Source organism: Oryzias melastigma, linkage group LG12 (assembly GCF_002922805.2).
Source record: "Oryzias melastigma strain HK-1 linkage group LG12, ASM292280v2, whole genome shotgun sequence".
Lineage (NCBI taxonomy): Eukaryota > Metazoa > Chordata > Actinopteri > Beloniformes > Adrianichthyidae > Oryzias > Oryzias melastigma.
The window spans coordinates 3,590,601-3,609,230 of NC_050523.1; the positions used below are offsets into that span (position 1 = coordinate 3,590,601).

Consider the following 18,630-nt stretch of genomic DNA (forward strand, 5'->3'; position numbering starts at 1 on the left):
TGTTAACTTATAAATCAAACCTCACTTCTTTAGTTTACAGGGTTACGTTCAAACTGACACTAAATAAGATTACAAAGTGGATAAAAAGGTTTTTCACCTTAATGGAAAAATTGAATTTAAAAAAATTGCTGTGGGGAAAAACGTGTGATGTTCAGATCCAGCTGCAGAATGAAATCATTACAGAAAAGATTTCCATCCATCCTCTAAACTGCTTTGTCCCTCTCGGGGTCACGGAGTCGGCTACTGATGGGCGAAGGCAGGATACACTCTGGACGGGTCGCCAGTCCGTCGCAGGGCTGCAATCACACACACCTAGGGCAATTTAGAGTAAAGGCCCGGTCCCATAGGATTTCACGGCCAATTTTTGGTCAAAATTGATCGATAAATACATGTTCGTGGAATAGCAGTGATACAGACGAGTCCACTCCGCTGCCAGAGCACTGCTTAATCGCGTGTAAGAGTGTCCTCCCACGGATAACACCAACAAGGGGTTCACACGTGTTATTTTGGCACCAAGTTGTTGCATCGCTATTCCACTGGCCAATCACGGCTTAGCACGGACGCAAAACGGCCACTCCACTGCCTAAACACGGGTAAGAACGGCTCCTCGTCTTTAAAAGCGTAAACCGCGGCTGGATTCTCACACTTGCTCTCTGGATTTGAAGACAACAACTTTGGTCAACATTATTGGATTTTGTATTTAGTTTCCATTTATTTGGATTTATTGCATTTTATGATGGCTAAGAAGAACAGGTCACCAAAAAAGAAGGCCAGGTCCACAGCCTCCTTCTTCTTTGTCTTCTCCTCTGGGCAAAGGCATTATAGAGCCATACAAGACCATTTTGCTGGTCTTGTAGCATAAAAATTAGAACATCCCTGCGCTGGGGGTTCATGAGTACCCCATGAAATCAAGACTCCAACTGACGAGAAATCGGCAAAATCGGCTTTTTAAATAGATCTGAGGCACGCGACACAGCAGTGAAGCAGGAGTGGTTCGGCAGTGAAACATCAGTGGTACGAACGCGGTCATACGTGTTTTGAACGTGGAATGAACGCAACAAAATCAATTTGCTCAGCCGCTAAACAGACGCTGCAAGCAGTGGTCCAAACGCAGACTGGCAGTGGAACGGTAGAGCTACAGCCGGGACCTAATGTGAAATTTCAGCGTCCAAGCGTATGTGCGGGTGTTCGCTCCACGGCCCGATCTCGCACTGAAACTGCTGTTGCGCCACTGTTCCACGGCCATTGCACAACTGTACCACTGGTACCAAAATTAAAACTACCAAATTAACCAAAGTCCAAATTATTGTGCAGTTCAAGAATTTTGCACAGCGTGCATGTGCATCTATTCCGCAGCCGTTGCACTACCAGTCCACTGCTAACAGCATCTGCACCATGAAGCATGTTTTTGGATGGTGGGAGGAAGCGGAGAGAACCAAGGCATGTATGGGGAGAACATGCAAACTCCCCAGGTGGAGATTCTGTTTCAGGTTCCCCTGCACGGACTTGAACCAGAGGCCTTCTTTCTGGGAAGCAAGAGGGCTAACCACTGCACCACCATGCAGCACTAGTGTGATACAGCCTCAATGATATGTGAATGGATGAAATTACAACTTTGGGGACGTTTTTAATGAGAAGTTTCCATTATAATTCACTTTAAAGCATTAAGAAAAAGTAGATTTTGTTTGATATCGACCACTTAAGACTTTCTAAATCCAAGATTCTTGAAAATTCACATAAAAAATCAACAGTGATTTTATTTTTAAGTCCTTTAGAGTAATAAAAAAAAATCTACTCAAAGAAATCAGCCGGCAATCTTCATATCAACAGCTGGAAGTTCTGATTTCCATTGAAATGTTCTGCTGCGATGAGAACCGTGCAGCTGATTGGGACAACACTCCAAACTCTATTTCCCTCAGCAAAACTCGGGAGTGTTGCAGACAGAACTAGAGCCAGGCAGCGGCGTCTGTCAGGAGGCGTGTCTCCGCTGCTGCCTGAAGATTGGTTGGTGTCTGAACTGCTGGCCTGTTTGGATTGGAGGCTAAAAGCAGAGAAGATAAAACAACCAGCAGCAACTAAAGCCGATAAAATCAGAAGAAACATGAAAATAAACGAGAGCAAAGCTGCAGGAACGTCTAATCCCTTCAAGGTTTTTGTTCCAACTTTAATTCAGATTTTAAAAGTACTGAATAAACTTTAGAGTTGTAGAGTTATTAGTTTTACTGGGAAAAAGACCAAAGTAAAAACATCCTTGACCTACATTCTACTTAAAAAAAACACCTACAGGGAGGTTTGGTTGAGATTCTTGAACTGTTGCCAAAACCAGAGGGAGCAGGGGGGACGAAATCCCCCCAGAACTGGTATGGCCCAGTCTGAGCCAAACGCTCAGTTCTGTGAACGGTGCAGACATGGGGGTTGCATGGACAAAGGTCCTCTGCTGTTAAGGGTTTGCAGATAATCATGTGCAGTGGTGTAGGTACAGAAATGTATGGTTTCCATCAAGGTTTTTAATAAAACTGTGCTAAAGTGCTTGTTGAAACTACGTGTCACATACATTTTCTTAAAGACCCACTTGAAAAAATGTGTTTTGGGTAACTTTTTTAGCATTTTTCTGATGATTGAGGACATGTATGAAGAAAATTAAACTCAAAATTTCTTGTCTGAGTATTTCTTTATTCAAATGGTTGTAAATCAGGACCAGCCGTAGGAAAAAAAACTAGTAGTTGTTACATAAAAACTACAATCAGCAAGCTAGCTGCTCCCCACCAATCCAATGCATCTACTCGCAGACATTTACTCTTCCTTGTCTGAGCTGGTGTCTGGCTCAAAACTGTGTGGTTGGATAGCTCCAATATTGCTCGCCATTTTTTGTTGCATTGGTAATGTTTGATCGGAGAGTGTGAGGGGCTGTAAGCTAGCAGGAGAGCATGTAAACAAAGGGATGATGGGAAATAGGGGAGGCTTGCTCCACCCCAACAGTTCCACCCATTACTCTGAGGCAAATTTCTAAGGAACTCCTGCTGCTCTGCAGAAACTATGTCCTAGATCAGGAGTGTCGAACTCAATCGCACAAGGGGCCAAAATCCAAAACACACCTTAGGTCGTGGGTCGAACAGGATAAACATTTATTGAACACTGTAAAACTACACTTTTAAAACTTTAAAACTGTAACTTTTTAACATAATTATGAACTAGATATATAGCATTACCTGTAATAATGCTAGTGTGAATGCTGGAAGCTGAATTTAAATGCTAAAGATGTAGCTGATAGCCAACTAAAATATTATCTAAATGCCAAATTAGCCTAAAAACAAAAAAAAAACAAAACAAAACAAAAAAAAAGCAGGTTAGCCAAAACAGCTAGCATGTAGCTGAAATATTAGCTAAACTTTAAAATAGCCTAAAAAACAAAAAAAAAAAGCCAAAATTAGCCAAAATAGCTATATATAGCTAAAATATTAGCTAAAATCCAAAAATAGCCTAAAAATCTTAGTAAATGCCAAAATAGTCCAAAAATCTAGAAGAATACTAATTTTTAAAACTTTAAAACTGTAACTTTTTAACATAAATATGAATAATAAAAAGGCAAGAATATTATTCCAGAATAAATCAACTTCAAACTTAAATAACTTTCAATATTTTACTCACCAAAAAAATAATTTTCGTCAAAGTTATGCAAGTTGGAAATGAGCGCAAGATAATATCGGGTCATTAATAACAATAAAATAAAATGATCTGGAGGGCCGGATCCGGCCCCCGGGCCTCGACTTTGACACATGACAACGATACAGTTTTTTACTTTGGCTAAAAATGACATCAACGTAAATAAAAGATTACTGGGAACGCTTTGAAAATATTTCAAAAGATGATCGGAGTGGGCCTTTAGAAATGGAAGGGAACGCTAAAGACAGTTTAGCCTCGCTTCCACTGAGCGGTTTATTTTCACAGCTCATGCGTGGTGTAGACCGCTAGAGAGATCAGATGAGCTTTCACACCCACCAAACAAACCGGACCATCAAAGTCCACCTCCCATGTTCTTGTCATTTCTTCTTCAGATTTTAGTGGCAACACAGGACACCCCAAACACAAACCTGCCGTGTTGACGATGCGGTTCGCCTGAATGGTCCCGTGAGGAGTCTGGACGTCCCATTTGCCGTCAGATCTCGGAGTGAGAGCGCTCACCGGAGCAGGGTTGTAGATCTGGGCGCCATACATGCGAGCTCCCGCCGCCAGAGCCATGGTCAGAGAGTATGGGTCAATGTGACCGTCTCCAGGGGTGTACAGCCCAGCCAACACCTGAAGACAGAACCAAGCTGCTGAAGAGAATTTATCCAACCAAACACAGCAATCAATATTACAGATTATCTTCTAGTCTCCCAAAGTAAGTCAACAGAAAAATTGAGTTGATGCCATTCGGTACCAATCATCTGAATTTCTTAAACTGAGCTTGGGAATGTCTCCTCAACTTCATGACTTTTCTTGCACAAGATTCTCCTTCTTAAACAAGGTCAAGGACAAACGGGAGAACTGGAATCATCAATCAATCCAAAAATCTATTGAGGTTTTAGCAACTGGAGCTAAGATGAATAACTTGATCTCTTTAAAGAACCAGTTCCAAAGACTTTACTGGACACAGCAATTGAAGTTGTTTAAGCTTAAAGAGATCTCGACAACAAGTGTGTTCTCTCTTTATTTGAGGACCAGAAAAGGGTCTTTATGTCTACCAAGATAGAAGATACCTGCACGTCCTAATAGAAGAGCATCAGTGACTCAAAGACCTGACAGCAGACATGGGTTTAAGGTGCTAAGAAGCCAACAACAAGCAAACTGGTGGGGTATCCAGCATCATTTCAAACAAACCTTGTCCATGTTCAGCAGAGGGAAAAGTTCTTGGACTTTCTCCGGAGTTATGAAGTATTGGGGCGTCACGTGCCAGTGTGTGCGAGTCATCTGGTACCTCATCTCATCCACGCGAGCTGCAGTCGAGGCGATGCGGACGCTGCCGGGCTGATGGAAACCTATGGCCTGTAGACGATACGAACAAAACGTTTTACGCAAAAACTTCTCAAACGAAGACGAAAACGTTCACTGACCTGTCCAGTTTCCTCCTCCAGGGTCTCGTACAGCTTGATGCTGTCATAGTGGACTTTCTTGAGGTTGATGCCCGGATGGTAATACGTCGTCAGACCCGCCTGTAATAGAATCAGAAGATTGTGAGACTTTAAAGGCTAATAGCTCACAGTGACAGTATAAGTGACGTCTGTGACTAGACTTTGGGAAAGTTTATATCCAGATGTGAATTTATTTGCGTCCAGATTAATGATCATCTAAGTTTATAAGATTCAAATTTTCAAACTTTTCTGCATCTTCTTTACTGCATTGAAGCGTTTGTAAATAAAGGGCATCTTCACTTTAAGTGAATCTATGGATTAAATATGGAGTTCCAACTGTTTCCATTCATGATTTATCCTGTGACTGACCAATAAAGTTGCAGAAGTTTTTTTTTTTTTGTTTTTAGAAAGTTTGAGTTCCATAACCAGAAAACAGCTTTAGAATTCAATTAATATTTATATTTAAGAGTTGTATTTACTACTAAATATAATCTTTTTTTTACAGTATCTAGATAACATCCGTCCATTTTGCAGAGTCAATGATTCATTTTCCTTTCAGTAGTGACAGCTGTACATGTTTTTATGATTTAGTTGCTACCAGAAAAAAAAAAAAACGATGTCAATCTTCAAATACTCAAGACTAACGTTGAGACTTTCCATTTATTGTCATTTTTGCTTATTGCTTTTTCTATTTTCTGTTCACTCTTAATTTGCTAGAATAAAAAAAAAACTCTAAATATTGTCAATTTGAGCCAAAATGCATCCAGGACAATCAATGTTTGTACTGTGGGAATATAACGGACTGTACACATGTACACACACAATCACCAGGTAGGCATCCAGGTTCCATTTTTTTCTTCGACTTCTTTCTTTTGAAAATGTGATAAATAACAAATACCACCAATGTTCAAATCTATTTAAAAAAGTCTAAAAATCATTTTTTTTATTCTTACAATTAATACAAAATCTTTACTTTGATTACGCTGAGACAGAAAACTGCTCATTAAATCATTCCAAATCCATAGTTTTAAGGAAAATATTTTAGGTAAACAATTTTACATTTAACAAAGCCTGTAAAATGACATCAGATTTTAAAAAGTGCTGTTTTTTCGTGTCAACCACCGTTTATCTAGTGCACACCACATACTACCTTGTTTGCACCAGTTAGTGTGTACCACTTACTATCTGGTGTGTACCTGTTGTTATCTGGTGTGCATCACTTAATATCTAGTACACACCACTTACTATCTGGAGTGTACCTGTTGTTATCTGGTGTGCATCACTTAATATCTAGTGCACATCACTTACTATCTAGTGTACACCACTTACTACCTGGTGTGCATCAATTACTATCTAGTACACACCACTTACTATCTGGTGTGCATCAATTACTATCTAGTACACACCACTTACTATCTGGTGTGCATCACTTACTATTTAGTGCACACCACTTACTATCTAGTGTGCATCACTTAATATCTAGTGTACACCACTTACTACCTGGTGTGCATCACTTAATATCTAGTGCACACCACTTACTATCTGGTGTGCATCAATTACTATCTAGTACACACCACTTACTATCTGGTGTGCATCACTTAATATCTAGTGCACACCACTTACAATATACTGTGCATCACTTAATATCTAGTGCACACCACTTACTATCTGGTGCGCATCACTTACTATCCAGTGAACACCACTTACAATTTAGTGCAAACCACCTACTATCTGGTGTGCACCAGTTACTATCTGATGGTGCGCAAGAGAAACCAGTATTTTTTAGTTTTTATTTTTTGTACTTTGACGTCCCTTTAGGAGCGCCATATTACGGAAATATATTTTATTGGTGAATATTTTATTGTACATTTTACAGATGTATAGGTGATTTTTTATTTGGTTAAAAATTAGGAATATATATATTTTTTTTACTGAATAAAATATTTAAATCTTTTTTAATGCATATTACAGGTGTTTATAAGGATTTTAAATGTAGGTTGTTGCCATTTTATGACCTAAATGAATCATTTATTTTTGTCATTTTGGTTTAAAAAAAACATTTCTGTAGTTTTAAAGTCATATTTTGTCCATTTCTTTGAAAGTGTTAACCATATTCCAGAGCTTCCTGTCCTGTGAGGTGAACTGCACCTCTGAGGATGCTCAGCTCACAGATCCACATAAACCTGAGGAGGAAAGCTGCACCTACAGCGTGCCAGGTGGATCCAGCCGTCAGCTCAGACTTCTCCAACAGCACCACATCCTTCAGGCCGCTTTTGGCCAGATGATAAGCCAGGCTGACCCCCACGCAGCCCCCACCGATGATGACGGTGTCGGCTGTGTCCTTCCATCGTTTTCCTAAAGAGGAGGAGTTCTGACTGGGGGGAGGAAAGGGTTACAGCTGCGTCAACATTGGATCAATGTCTAAAAAACTTTAGTAAATCTGCGTTTATGTGGAGCTTAGCTGCAAACATTCATCTGCTGAAGGACTTTTAGACAGATTGGGGGAAAACAACCTTTTTGGAGAAGCTCACCTGTCCTGCGCGCGCCTCCTGGAGCCGCAGCTGATCGACCTGACAGGGATCCCGCGGGCCGCTCCTCGACCTGCAGCCAGGAACCCGCCGAGCTTCACCATGCGCGACATGACTGAGGAGCTGGAAGGTTCACGAGCCGCCTAAAGCATCGCCGGAGCCCCTCCGTCTGCGCCCCGACCCGCAGTCTGCAGCTGCATGCGCAGTATTTGCAGTGACGGGCGCGCGGACACGCCCACAGATCGACTACCAAGAAGAAACTTTACCCGCGGACTTAACCCTTTGAGGCCCAAAGCTCCACTTGTGGGTCGCATAACTTCCACCCCCCACGAGGAAGGGAGATTTTAAAATGATTTTGCTTATTTATAATGAGCAAACTTCATTTTAAATACTAGAAAAACATTGTATTAAAATGTTTAAGCAAAAATTAATTACATGTTAATAATATATATTATTTACTCATTAATAAAAAGCAATTAATTTGTTTATATACTCTATTTTTAAAATAATTTTTGAATTAGTATTTTGAATGCAAATGTATATGATTAAAAAAAAACTTTTTTTAGAGTTTTTTTTTTTTTTTTTTACAAAAAATCTTTTATTTTGTAGTCCATTTCCTGTTTCTCTGAAGTTTACATGCACGCGTCATCACCTGCAAGATTTTCATTCCCGGTTTAATTTATTCATAGATATTGTTGATTGCAATTCTTAGCAATAGAGATAGACAAACAAGAGCCTTAAATGTTATATTTGCTCTAAGCTAATTAAATACAGAGCAAAGTTTTGGATACGAGTAGAAGAGCTTTTAGTGGTATTTTTGATATTCCTCTTGTCTGATTTTCTGGATCCCCACATAAAAATGTAAACAGAAACGAATCAATCCATTAGTTAAAAAAAAAAAAAACTCTTGAGCCTCTGTTTGACTTCTAAAATTAAAATAAATAAATAAGAAATACATAAATCTAAGATCTGAGTTTTGGCTTACAGGGAAAAATCATTTTAGAATTCCCGAGTTAAAAATTTGACTTAAGTGATTTTTCTTGTCAGATCTTTATTTTTATTTTTTAATCTGACTACAGGTAATCAACAATACACAAATGAAAGAATCATTTTGAACTTGCAATACATGTAGCAGCCAGCAGGGGGCGACCACTGTCGCGAAAAAACGTTACAATGAAAATGAAAGATATTAAATTGTGACCTGAGCACATTTTTCATTGTATTGACGCTTTTATTTAGTGTTTTTATAGCATCAATTAGCAATAATCACATTATAAATAAAATGAAACAAGGTTATATTTGAAATTGTGAAACTTTTACAAATATTTCTCTTGTCTCTCATTTGCAGATACTACTGTTTAGTTACTGTCTTAAAATATTTGCTGCTGTGAACTTGTGATGTCACAGGTTTTACAAAGTCGGAGGTTCTGATTTCCACTTTTACTGATTTATTTATTTTTTTGTAGTCATTTTTGTCTCTTTGATGTTTGTTTCTGGTGTGAAATGTTAATCATTAAGCTTTTTTAACCTGCTTCACAGTTTTGAATCATTCAAATAAATAATAATAAATAAAATGATGAGCCAATAGAGCACAACAGAAGCGATGACCTTTCTGCTCCTGTTTGAGTCTGAATGACATTATGTAACGTTAGTCCCAGTCGAATCAACTTGGTTCTCCGGGTCCCTCAAACAGACCTGTTTACCTCGGACTTATCCTTGATCCTCACAGCCGCTCAGCCTTAAACCGCTCTAGAACAGCTGCCGCAGGTTTAAACTGGATGTTTATTCTGATAACCGCTTTATGTAACCTTTACATTGAGGAGGTGAGACGTTTCTTTGCACTGAATGATTGTGTTTATTTAAGGATTGAGCTGAAGAAAGTCAAGAAAATATCACACAAAAATACACATTTTTACTGATCGTACGGTAAAACTAGTTTTACATGAGGTGACATGTTTGGACTTTAATCAGCAGATTACTCATTTACACTAAGAGGGGGGGGGGGTCCAAAAATAGGTCCTTTTAGATATTTACATATCAAAGTTAGACTTTGGGATTTCAGTGTTTTAAAGAGTTAATTTAGTTTGGCAGGAAACAGTCCTGCAGCTTGTATTTGTCCAGAGCAGATTGTAAAAGTACACTGTAAAACTTCAACATGCAGATGATTCAAAATTAAATCAAGAAACTTAAAAATAACAATAATTAAAATGTTCAGATCAGGCTGTGAGACTGAAACTCTTTTTTTAATGAAACTTTTATTAAATTCTGGAAGCCCATATATTTACATAATAATAATCTGTGGCAGTTAAAAACACTCCATCAAAATCATGTTCAAATATTATTTAAAATGTTAAACTTTTGATTTCTAAAAGTTAGTCTTTACAATAAACATGTTATTTTCATTATGACTAATTAAGCTTAAATATGACATCATTGAATACATTTTTTACTTATATTTTTAAGAATAATTATGAATCCCTGTGGTTTAGTCCCAAATTCAGAAACAATAACTAATAAAAAATTATTTTATTTTTCTACCATAATGTTGAAATGATTCCTTTATAAAAGAAGTACTGAATTAAAAATGTCAAAGCGCGGACAACAAGAGGGCAAGATCACTAACTTTCAGATTCAGACCTAAATAAATAAAAAAAAAACATAATTTCAAACTACAACACACTTTAGATCCCATAAATATTTAATTAATTGTAGAAAAAAAGGCCCTTAGCACTGTCTTCATGAGGTTTGAAATTATAATTTAAAGTTTCATTTTTGTCGCTGTCAATAAAATAATAAAAACAGTTTAGCAGATCAGAAAAACAAAACACTTAAAAAAACTATATTTTTTTCTGAAAGTTCCTAAAAACAATAATCATAAAGTCATAGAAACTCAGAGAAACAACAAAACCCAAAATTCCGAGTTAGATTTTTCCATCAGAGGGATGTTGGACATCTTTTCTGCAGGCGACAGTTTGATGAGAAGAGCTGCTAAAGAATCCCATTGTGAACAGAAATATGTCAAAACGTTAATTTAACAAGGAGAGTTTTGATCTCATAACATTATTATGCAAATATTTAGGAAAAGAACTAAAAGTATTGACCAGAAAAAGACCAGGACAAACTGAGTTTTTAATTCCCTGACCCTAAATCTGAATTAATACATTTATCCAGTACAGGAAAAGTAACAGTACTCAAAAATACAACTTGGATGTTTTCATGAAGCTACATTATTGAATGTCATCCTGGCAAAAAACAGACAAAAAAAGCTAAATTTTCTGTCTCCTCTTTGAGCAAATTCATGTATTTCATGCTAATTCTTCATGTACATTTTTTGATAAGCTCCATGTACTTTGAGCATATTCGTTATGTGCTTTACAGGTTAATCTTCATGTACTTTACATGCATTCCTCATGTATTTTCCTTGTATTCCTTGTACACTTTCCTTGTATTCCTCATCTACTTTTCATGTATTCTTCAAGTACTCTTCATATATTCTTCATATACTTTTCACTTATTCTCCATGTACTTTTGACACGTCCTTCAAGTACTTTTCCCATATTCTTCGTGCACTTTTCAAGTATTCTTCACGTACTTTCCATGTATTCTTCACATACTTTTCATGTATTCTTCACCTACTTTTCCTGTATTCTTCACATACTTTTCATGTTTTTTTCATGCACTTTTCATGTATTCTTCACATACTTTTCATGTATTCTTCACGTACTTTTAATGTATTCTTTACATACTTTTCAAGTATTCTTCACGTACCTTTCATGTATTCTTCACGTACTTTTCATGTATTCTTCAACCTACTTTTCATGTATTCTTCACATACTTTTCATGTATTCTTCACATACTTTTCATGTATTCTTCACCTACTTTTCATGTATTCTTCACATACTTTTCATGTATTCTTCACGTACTTTTCATGTATTCTTCACGTACTTTTCATGTATTCTTCACGTACTTTTCATGTATTCTTCACATACTTTTCATGTATTCTTCACGTACTTTTCATGTATTCTTCACCTACTTTTCATGTATTCTTCACCTACTTTTCATGTATTCTTCACATACTTTTCCTGTATTCTTCATGCACTTTTCCTGTATTCTTCACGTACTTTTCATGTATTCTTCACGTACTTTTCATGTATTCTTCACCTACTTTTCATGTATTCTTCACATACTTTTCATGTATTCTTCACCTACTTTTCCTGTATTCTTCATGCACTTTTCAAGTATTCTTCACGTACTTTTCATGTATTCTTCACATACTTTTCCTGTATTCTTCATGCACTTTTCCTGTATTCTTCACGTACTTTTCATGTATTCTTCACATACTTTTCATGTATTCGTCACATACTTTTCCCATATTCTCCATGCACTTTTCATGTATTCTAGGATTGTTTATTACTGTAAATAAGCCTGTTTCCACAAAGCAGAACTACACAAATGTTGATGCTGAGCTTCTGTTCTCCAGTCCTCTCAGAATACTGTCACACAGTTCTAGTTAGCCATTACGATTGACACATTCTTTATGGAGAGATAACGTGCACAAAGGGCAAAATAGACATGCAATATGCAAATGTACTGTTTATTAGCAAGATGAAGTAGTCAGTTATACAACCGTCTGCCCTTTGATGAAGATGCTCTTAAACAAGATTAACATGTTTTTCTAAGGATGGGACTCGTGCTTTTTTTGTTTGTTTCTTAAAACTGTTTGTCAACAAATTCAGAAAAATGTATTTTATAATAATTTACTGCCAAAGAAGAAACAAGTTATACATCAAATTGACAATAAGTAACATTTTAATAAATTAACTTTAGATTTTTTACAGAAAGAAGAAAGAAGATGTAATTTGGATTTATTGATTCATTTTGATCAAGCTTCCTTGTAATACAAGCTTTCTTGTAATAAGAATTTTGTTTCAAAGGATTTAGCTGTAAAATTAAAGATTTTAAGAATATTTGTTGCACAAACAAACCATAAAGAAAAATAAAATTCATTTATGTTATGTGCATTCAAAAATGTCTGATCATTTAATAATTCAAAGCTTGAATTTTACGATGGTAAAGGAACCTGTTACAAAGAAAAAGTTAATTTTGACAGTTAAATGTTAAAAAAACGCTTACATCTATTTTTCTGTTAATAAAAACTTTAGATTTGATTCTCTTTTACATTTTGAGGTAAAATGATCAGAGCGGACAGATTTTTTTAACCACATAAATAAAAGTTTATTCACTTTCTGATGCATTTTTTTTTAGAAATAATATCATTTTATAGTCGCATTGAGAGACATTTTTTCAGTAAAATGTAAAAATGAAATTACAATATGCATTGTCTGTTACTTTTCATTAACACATCTGAGTATTTAGCAAAAAAAAGTGAGTAATAACAATTTTTTAACGGTAGATTTTTTTACAGTGTAGATGAAATTCTGGCATGTCCATTTTATTAAATTTTTCCTACTTTTTACTGCATTTATTGATGATTTTCGTTCTTTTTTAGTAAAAGTACCATTTAATGGAAAGAAACGTTTAAAATAAATTACAAAACTGAATAAAGAATTCACTTTAAGATACAAAAAATTAAGGTATTGGAAAACTGGCAAAACATAAACACAGATGGAATGTGGTGCATATTTAATATTTCTAACAACATTTTTTGTTTTAATGTTTTCTGGAGTTCTAAATGTGAAGCATTGCCTGTTCTACCTTTGCCCCCCTGGAAGACGCGTCCCGGATCCGCCCCTGGAGTCTTCCTCATCAGAGGAGGGAGGAAGACGCTTTAAAGGCAGAGCTGACATCACTCCTCTTCTGCTCTATAAAAGCTGCACGAGCGCCTTCAAGGACCCTTTCAGAGGAACTTTGGAGCCGAGAGAACCACTGCAGGAGTCATGGCACCATCCGGAACCAAGAAGGTGCGGGTGCCGCGCGCGCTCCTCTCCGCTCGCCGTGCGCGTAAAGTTGTGACTCTCCGGCGTTTGTCCTGTTTGCAGAACATTCTGGAGCGCCTGGAGGCTGGAGAGGTCATCCTCGGGGACGGAGGCTTCGTGGTCGCTCTGGAGAAGAGAGGTTACGTGAAGGCGGGACCGTTGACCCCCGAGGCCGCCGCCGAGCACCCAGAGGCGGGTACGCGCGCTCCTCCGCGCCGCGCTCACGCGGACTGGTGCCGGATGGAGCGCGCGCCTCATCCTCCTCATCCCCTGTCGTTGCAGTGCGCCAGCTGCACCGGGAGTTCCTGCGCGCGGGCTCCACGGTCATGCAGACGTTCACCTTCTACGCCAGCGACGACAAGCTGGAGAACAGAGGCAACACGCAGAGCTTCACCGTGAGCGCGCGCGCCGCACCTCACGCACGCCCCGCACAGCACCACTGCCGCGCCTCCAACCCTGTCTCCGTTTCAGGGTCAGCAGATCAACGAGGCCGCCTGTGACCTGGCCCGGGAGGTGGCCAACGAGGGGGATGCTCTGGTGGCAGGGGGGGTCTCCCAGACCCCGTCCTACATGAGCTGTGAGAGCGAGGAGGCCGTGAAGGCCATCTTCAAGAAGCAGATCGATGTCTTCATCAACAAGGACGTGGACTTTCTGATCGCAGAGGTAAACTCACCTGAGAAGACTTTAAAGTTTACAGTCAAACTGCAAACAGTTACAAGTTTCACTTCAAAAACTGCAGGTTTTAAGTCCTTATATTGTGTTTGGGTCAAATCAGGTCAATTTTGACCCAAACACAATGTACGGTAGAGCACTAACTTAACGGGTCAATTTTGACCCAAACACAATGTAAGGTAGAGCACTAACTTAACGGGTCTATTTTGACCCAAACACGATGTATGGTAGAGACTAAGCTAACGGGTCAATTTTGACCCAAACACAATGTAAGGTAGAGACTGACCTAACGGGTTAATTTTGACCCAAACACAATGTAAGGAAGAGCACTAACTTAACGGGTCAATTTGGACCCAAACACAATGTAAGGTAGAACACTAACTTAACTGGTCAATTTGGACCAAAACACAATGTAAGGTAGAGCACTAACTTAACGGGTCAATTTGAACCCAAACACAATGTAAGGAAGAGCACTAACTTAACGGGTCTATTTTGACCCAAACACAATGTAAGGTAGAGCACTAACTTAACGGGTCAATTTGGACCAAAACACAATGTAAGGTAGAGCACTAACTTAACGGGTCAATTTGGACCAAAACACAATGTAAGGTAGAGACTAAGCTAACGGGTCAATTTTGACCCAAACACAATGTAAGGTAGAGACTGACCTAACGGGTTAATTTTGACCCAAACACAATGTAAGGAAGAGCACTAACTTAACGGGTCAATTTGGACCCAAACACAATGTAAGGTAGAGACTGACCTAACGGGTCAATTTTGACACAAGCACAATGTAAGGTTGAGCACTGACCCAACGGGTTAGTTTTGACCCAAACACAATGTACGGTAGAGTACTGACCCAACGGCTCAGTTTTGACCCAAACACAATGTAAGAGTGTAGCATTAATCCAAGAGTAGAGCATTGATCCAACGGGTCAATTTTGACCCGGATAAAATATAAAGGTGGAGAATTGACTCAAGGTTAGTGCGTGTGTTCAATGGGTCAATTTTGACCCGTACACAATATAAAGGTAAAGAATTGACTTAAGGCTTGAGGATTGATCCAACTGGTTTATTTTGACCCGGACAAAAATATAAAGGTAGAGAATTGACTCAATGTTAGTGGTTGTGTCCAATGGGTCAATTTTGACCCGAACACAATATAAAGGTCAATCATTGACTCATGGGGAGAGCATTGATCAATGGGTCAATTTTGACCTGGACACAATAATAAGGTAGATAATTGACTTAAGGCTTGAGGATTGATCCAACAGGTCAATTTTGACCCGGACACAATGTAAAGTAGAGACTGACCTAACGGGTCAATTTTGACACAAACACAATGTAAGGGTGTAGCATTAATCCAAGAGTAGAGCATTGATCGAACGGGTCAATTTTGACCCAGACAAAATATAAAGGTGGAGAATTGACTCAAGGTTAGTCCGTGTGTTCAACGGGTCAATTTTGACCCAAACACAATATAAAGGTAGAGAATTGACTCAAGGTTAGTGTGTGTGTCCAATGGGTCAATTTTGACCTGAACACAAAACAAAGGTCAATCATTGACTCATGGGTAGAGCAACTGATCAACGGGTCAATTTTGACTAGCACACAAAATAAGGGTAGAGCATTGATTTAACGGGTCAAATTTGGCCCGAAGGCAATATGAAGTTAGAGCATTGATTCAAAGGTAGAACATGGATCCAACGGGTCAGTTTTGACCCCAAAGTACAGCTTTGAGGCAAGGATAGAGCACTGACCAAAGAGTAGAGCATTGACCCAATGGGTCAATTTTGACCCGGAAACAATATAAGGATTTTAAGTTTATTTAGCAAACATAAAAGAATAATAAAATCTGGATATAAAATCTCAGATTCTTAGTTAATGTTTCATTCACCTGACGTGAATTCACGTTTTAGAATAAAAAAAAGCTAAAATCCTTATAGTGAAGAAAAGAAACCAGCTCTGTGCTTTTGTTAAAGTGAGATAAATGCAACACAGCTCCTGTTTGATTCTTTATTAGCCAAACTAAATAATGGAAGTGAAGTCAGTGAACTTCTGGTTCAGAGAGCTGATTCAGACAAACAAACACACAAATAACCTTCATTAGGTTTGATTCAATTATAAAATTAATTATAGTCCAGTTTTTAAGGGGAAGTTCAGAACATCTAGAGAAGTTCAATCAAAAAGTATCAGTCTGCACGTTCAGTTCTGTCATAAATTAGATCCGATGGAGCAAAAGCTGCCTCGTTTGTGTAATAATCCACCTTGTGGTGACTTTCTGAACTGTCCTGGCTCCATTCCTCTCATTTCTAAAGTGATTTATAGGGAGGTCGTCCCTCGACATCAGTATTTAAGGAAACGTTTATCGGTTCATGAACCTGCTGATGGTTTAGAGTTCTTAGCAGTAAACATGAATCATTAGATTAGATTTAATGGAGTCGTGTGATTCTGATTCTACATGAAGGTTTCAGTAAATCATTTTTTAACCACCTCTAACTCAAAGATTACATTAGAAGTGAGTTATTTTTACTTGAAAGGATTTGGCGTGAAATGAAATAAAACTCGCTGCAGATTCACTGCTGTGATGCATCAGAACTGAGAAGAACTTTCAACAAGAAGAAGTTTCAACAAAACTACAACTGTGAGGCTCTCAGGAAATCTGCATAAAAAGATAAACGAGCATCACTCATGAACAGAGAAACCACAGTTTGTTGAGATTATATGAAATGTTGTTTCTTCAGTGCAACTGAAAAAGGCCCACGCTGATAAAGAATGTTTTCAACATGCTCTTGTACATTTTTATGATGATGAAGGACAGATATTACTGCAAGAAAAGTAGGTTTAAAATGTCGTTTGAGTATTTCTTTATTCAAATCATTATGAGCAGATGCAGAACTCCCTCCAGGCGGAGTCAAAGTCCCTACGGACTAACCTTAGAAACGATTTCTTACACCCGTACCCCTACAAATGCCCCTACAATTGGAGGGGTAGAATTCAAATTTGGCCTGTTCTAGAAAACGACAGGGTTTTTAAATTTAGACTAAAACAGCATAATCATAAATAAAAGACATGAGTACGCTTTAAAAATACATCAAAAGATCAGTGTGGGACTTTAAAGCTTTGGATCTTTACAGATTTACTCTCCAACAATTCAATTTGTTCATTATTGTTTGCATTTTTCTGCAAAAACGTCTCCATTTACTAGATGGCAGCACAGGTTCTGCTATAGCCTAGCATGCTAGCATGCTAACAGTAATCAACATGCTAATTATTTTGCGCTCAGATAAGTTACTACTGGAATTTTTCCAAAAGAAAAATAAAAATAATATATATATTTTTTTGTAGTAAAGGTGGACTTTACTACTTTACAGCTTCCGTCTGAAATCAGCCCCTAGTGGTCGTTTGAGGAACTGCATCGTTTTGTTTTACTGTTACAGGCTTTGCCTGAATAGGGTTGTTTTTTCCACACATTAAAGCAGTCTTTACAAAAGCACAATTATCATCTTCTTGAAATAACAAAAATCTAAGATCCATCAAACATTTTTGATCTCTGTTGCACCAGAAGATGCAATATTTGTTGCAGAAGCAACTTTTATCTTCTGCTGCCAATTTACTTTGTGCTGCAAAAAAAATCACTTTTAACACTTTGTTATTCTGTAAGATGAACATTAAAATAACCCCCATGAAGTTTCTAGACCCTTAAAGGAGCATCTGGTTGCCACGGCAACCAACAGTTAAAGGAGTTTTAGAAGTCAGACGTCGTCTTTTCCTGTCGGGGTTAAAAAAAAAAAAAAAAACTGAAATACTGTAGCTGAACGCGACCACAAACGAGCCTCTTTTTGTTGCTGTGCCGCAGTACTTTGAGCACGTGGAAGAGGCGGAGTGGGCGGTTCAAATCCTGAAGACCAGCGGGAAGCCCGTGGCTGCGACTCTGTGCATCGGACCGGAGGGGGACCTGAACGGAGTCAGCCCCGGAGACTGCGCTGTCAAACTGGTGAAGGCTGGTACGATGCTGCGAAACCTGCAGAGACAAATACTGACAAAAAAATCAATACAGACATGGAAAAGCACATAAAAAAGTGAACACACTGATCCAACTCAGACTCACTTATTTTAAATTTTAGAACAAATGTCCCTTTGTTATAGAAAACCCGTCGTGGCAGGAAAACTTTCCTTTTTAAATGAACGATTCTGTAGTTTCAACAATACAATTCATCCCATATATTCTGTCATTTTTAGTTATTTTGAAGGATTTTTTCTAAATTATTAAGGAAACAAGATTACTCATCTGGGACGAAAACCAAATCTGAAGTAGCAGCGACCTCGTCAACCTAAAAAGGGGCAAGAAACAGAGACTCCTCATTTCTAAAAAAGCAGAAA

The 18,630-nt window shown here is 38.1% G+C and overlaps 2 protein-coding genes and 1 long non-coding RNA gene across 3 annotated transcripts in view; 2 read left to right on the forward strand and 1 right to left on the reverse strand.

Moving 5' to 3' along the window:
- LOC118599471 overlaps positions 1 to 4,140 on the forward strand; it is a 73,972-nt gene extending 69,832 nt beyond the window's left edge. Inside the window, exon 3 of the long non-coding RNA XR_004948852.1 lies at positions 4,056 to 4,140. This is a non-coding gene — a long non-coding RNA (uncharacterized LOC118599471). The remainder of the gene's footprint in view (positions 1 to 4,055) is intronic.
- dmgdh (dimethylglycine dehydrogenase) overlaps positions 1 to 7,880 on the reverse strand; it is a 22,688-nt gene extending 14,808 nt beyond the window's left edge. The window contains exons 1-5 of the mRNA XM_024298733.2: positions 7,643 to 7,880; positions 7,318 to 7,486; positions 5,094 to 5,192; positions 4,861 to 5,025; positions 4,092 to 4,296 (exon numbers count right to left, since the gene is read on the reverse strand). Coding sequence (XP_024154501.1) covers positions 4,092 to 4,296; positions 4,861 to 5,025; positions 5,094 to 5,192; positions 7,318 to 7,486; positions 7,643 to 7,752 — 748 coding nt within the window. The 5' untranslated portion in view covers positions 7,753 to 7,880. The remainder of the gene's footprint in view (positions 1 to 4,091; positions 4,297 to 4,860; positions 5,026 to 5,093; positions 5,193 to 7,317; positions 7,487 to 7,642) is intronic.
- A 5,517-nt stretch (positions 7,881 to 13,397) lies between these two features.
- The window catches only part of bhmt (betaine-homocysteine methyltransferase), a 12,971-nt gene continuing 7,738 nt past the window's right edge, over positions 13,398 to 18,630 (forward strand). The window contains exons 1-5 of the mRNA XM_024298736.2: positions 13,398 to 13,560; positions 13,639 to 13,771; positions 13,858 to 13,970; positions 14,047 to 14,238; positions 18,107 to 18,254. Of these exons, the coding sequence (XP_024154504.1) occupies positions 13,537 to 13,560; positions 13,639 to 13,771; positions 13,858 to 13,970; positions 14,047 to 14,238; positions 18,107 to 18,254 (610 nt within the window). The 5' untranslated portion in view covers positions 13,398 to 13,536. The remainder of the gene's footprint in view (positions 13,561 to 13,638; positions 13,772 to 13,857; positions 13,971 to 14,046; positions 14,239 to 18,106; positions 18,255 to 18,630) is intronic.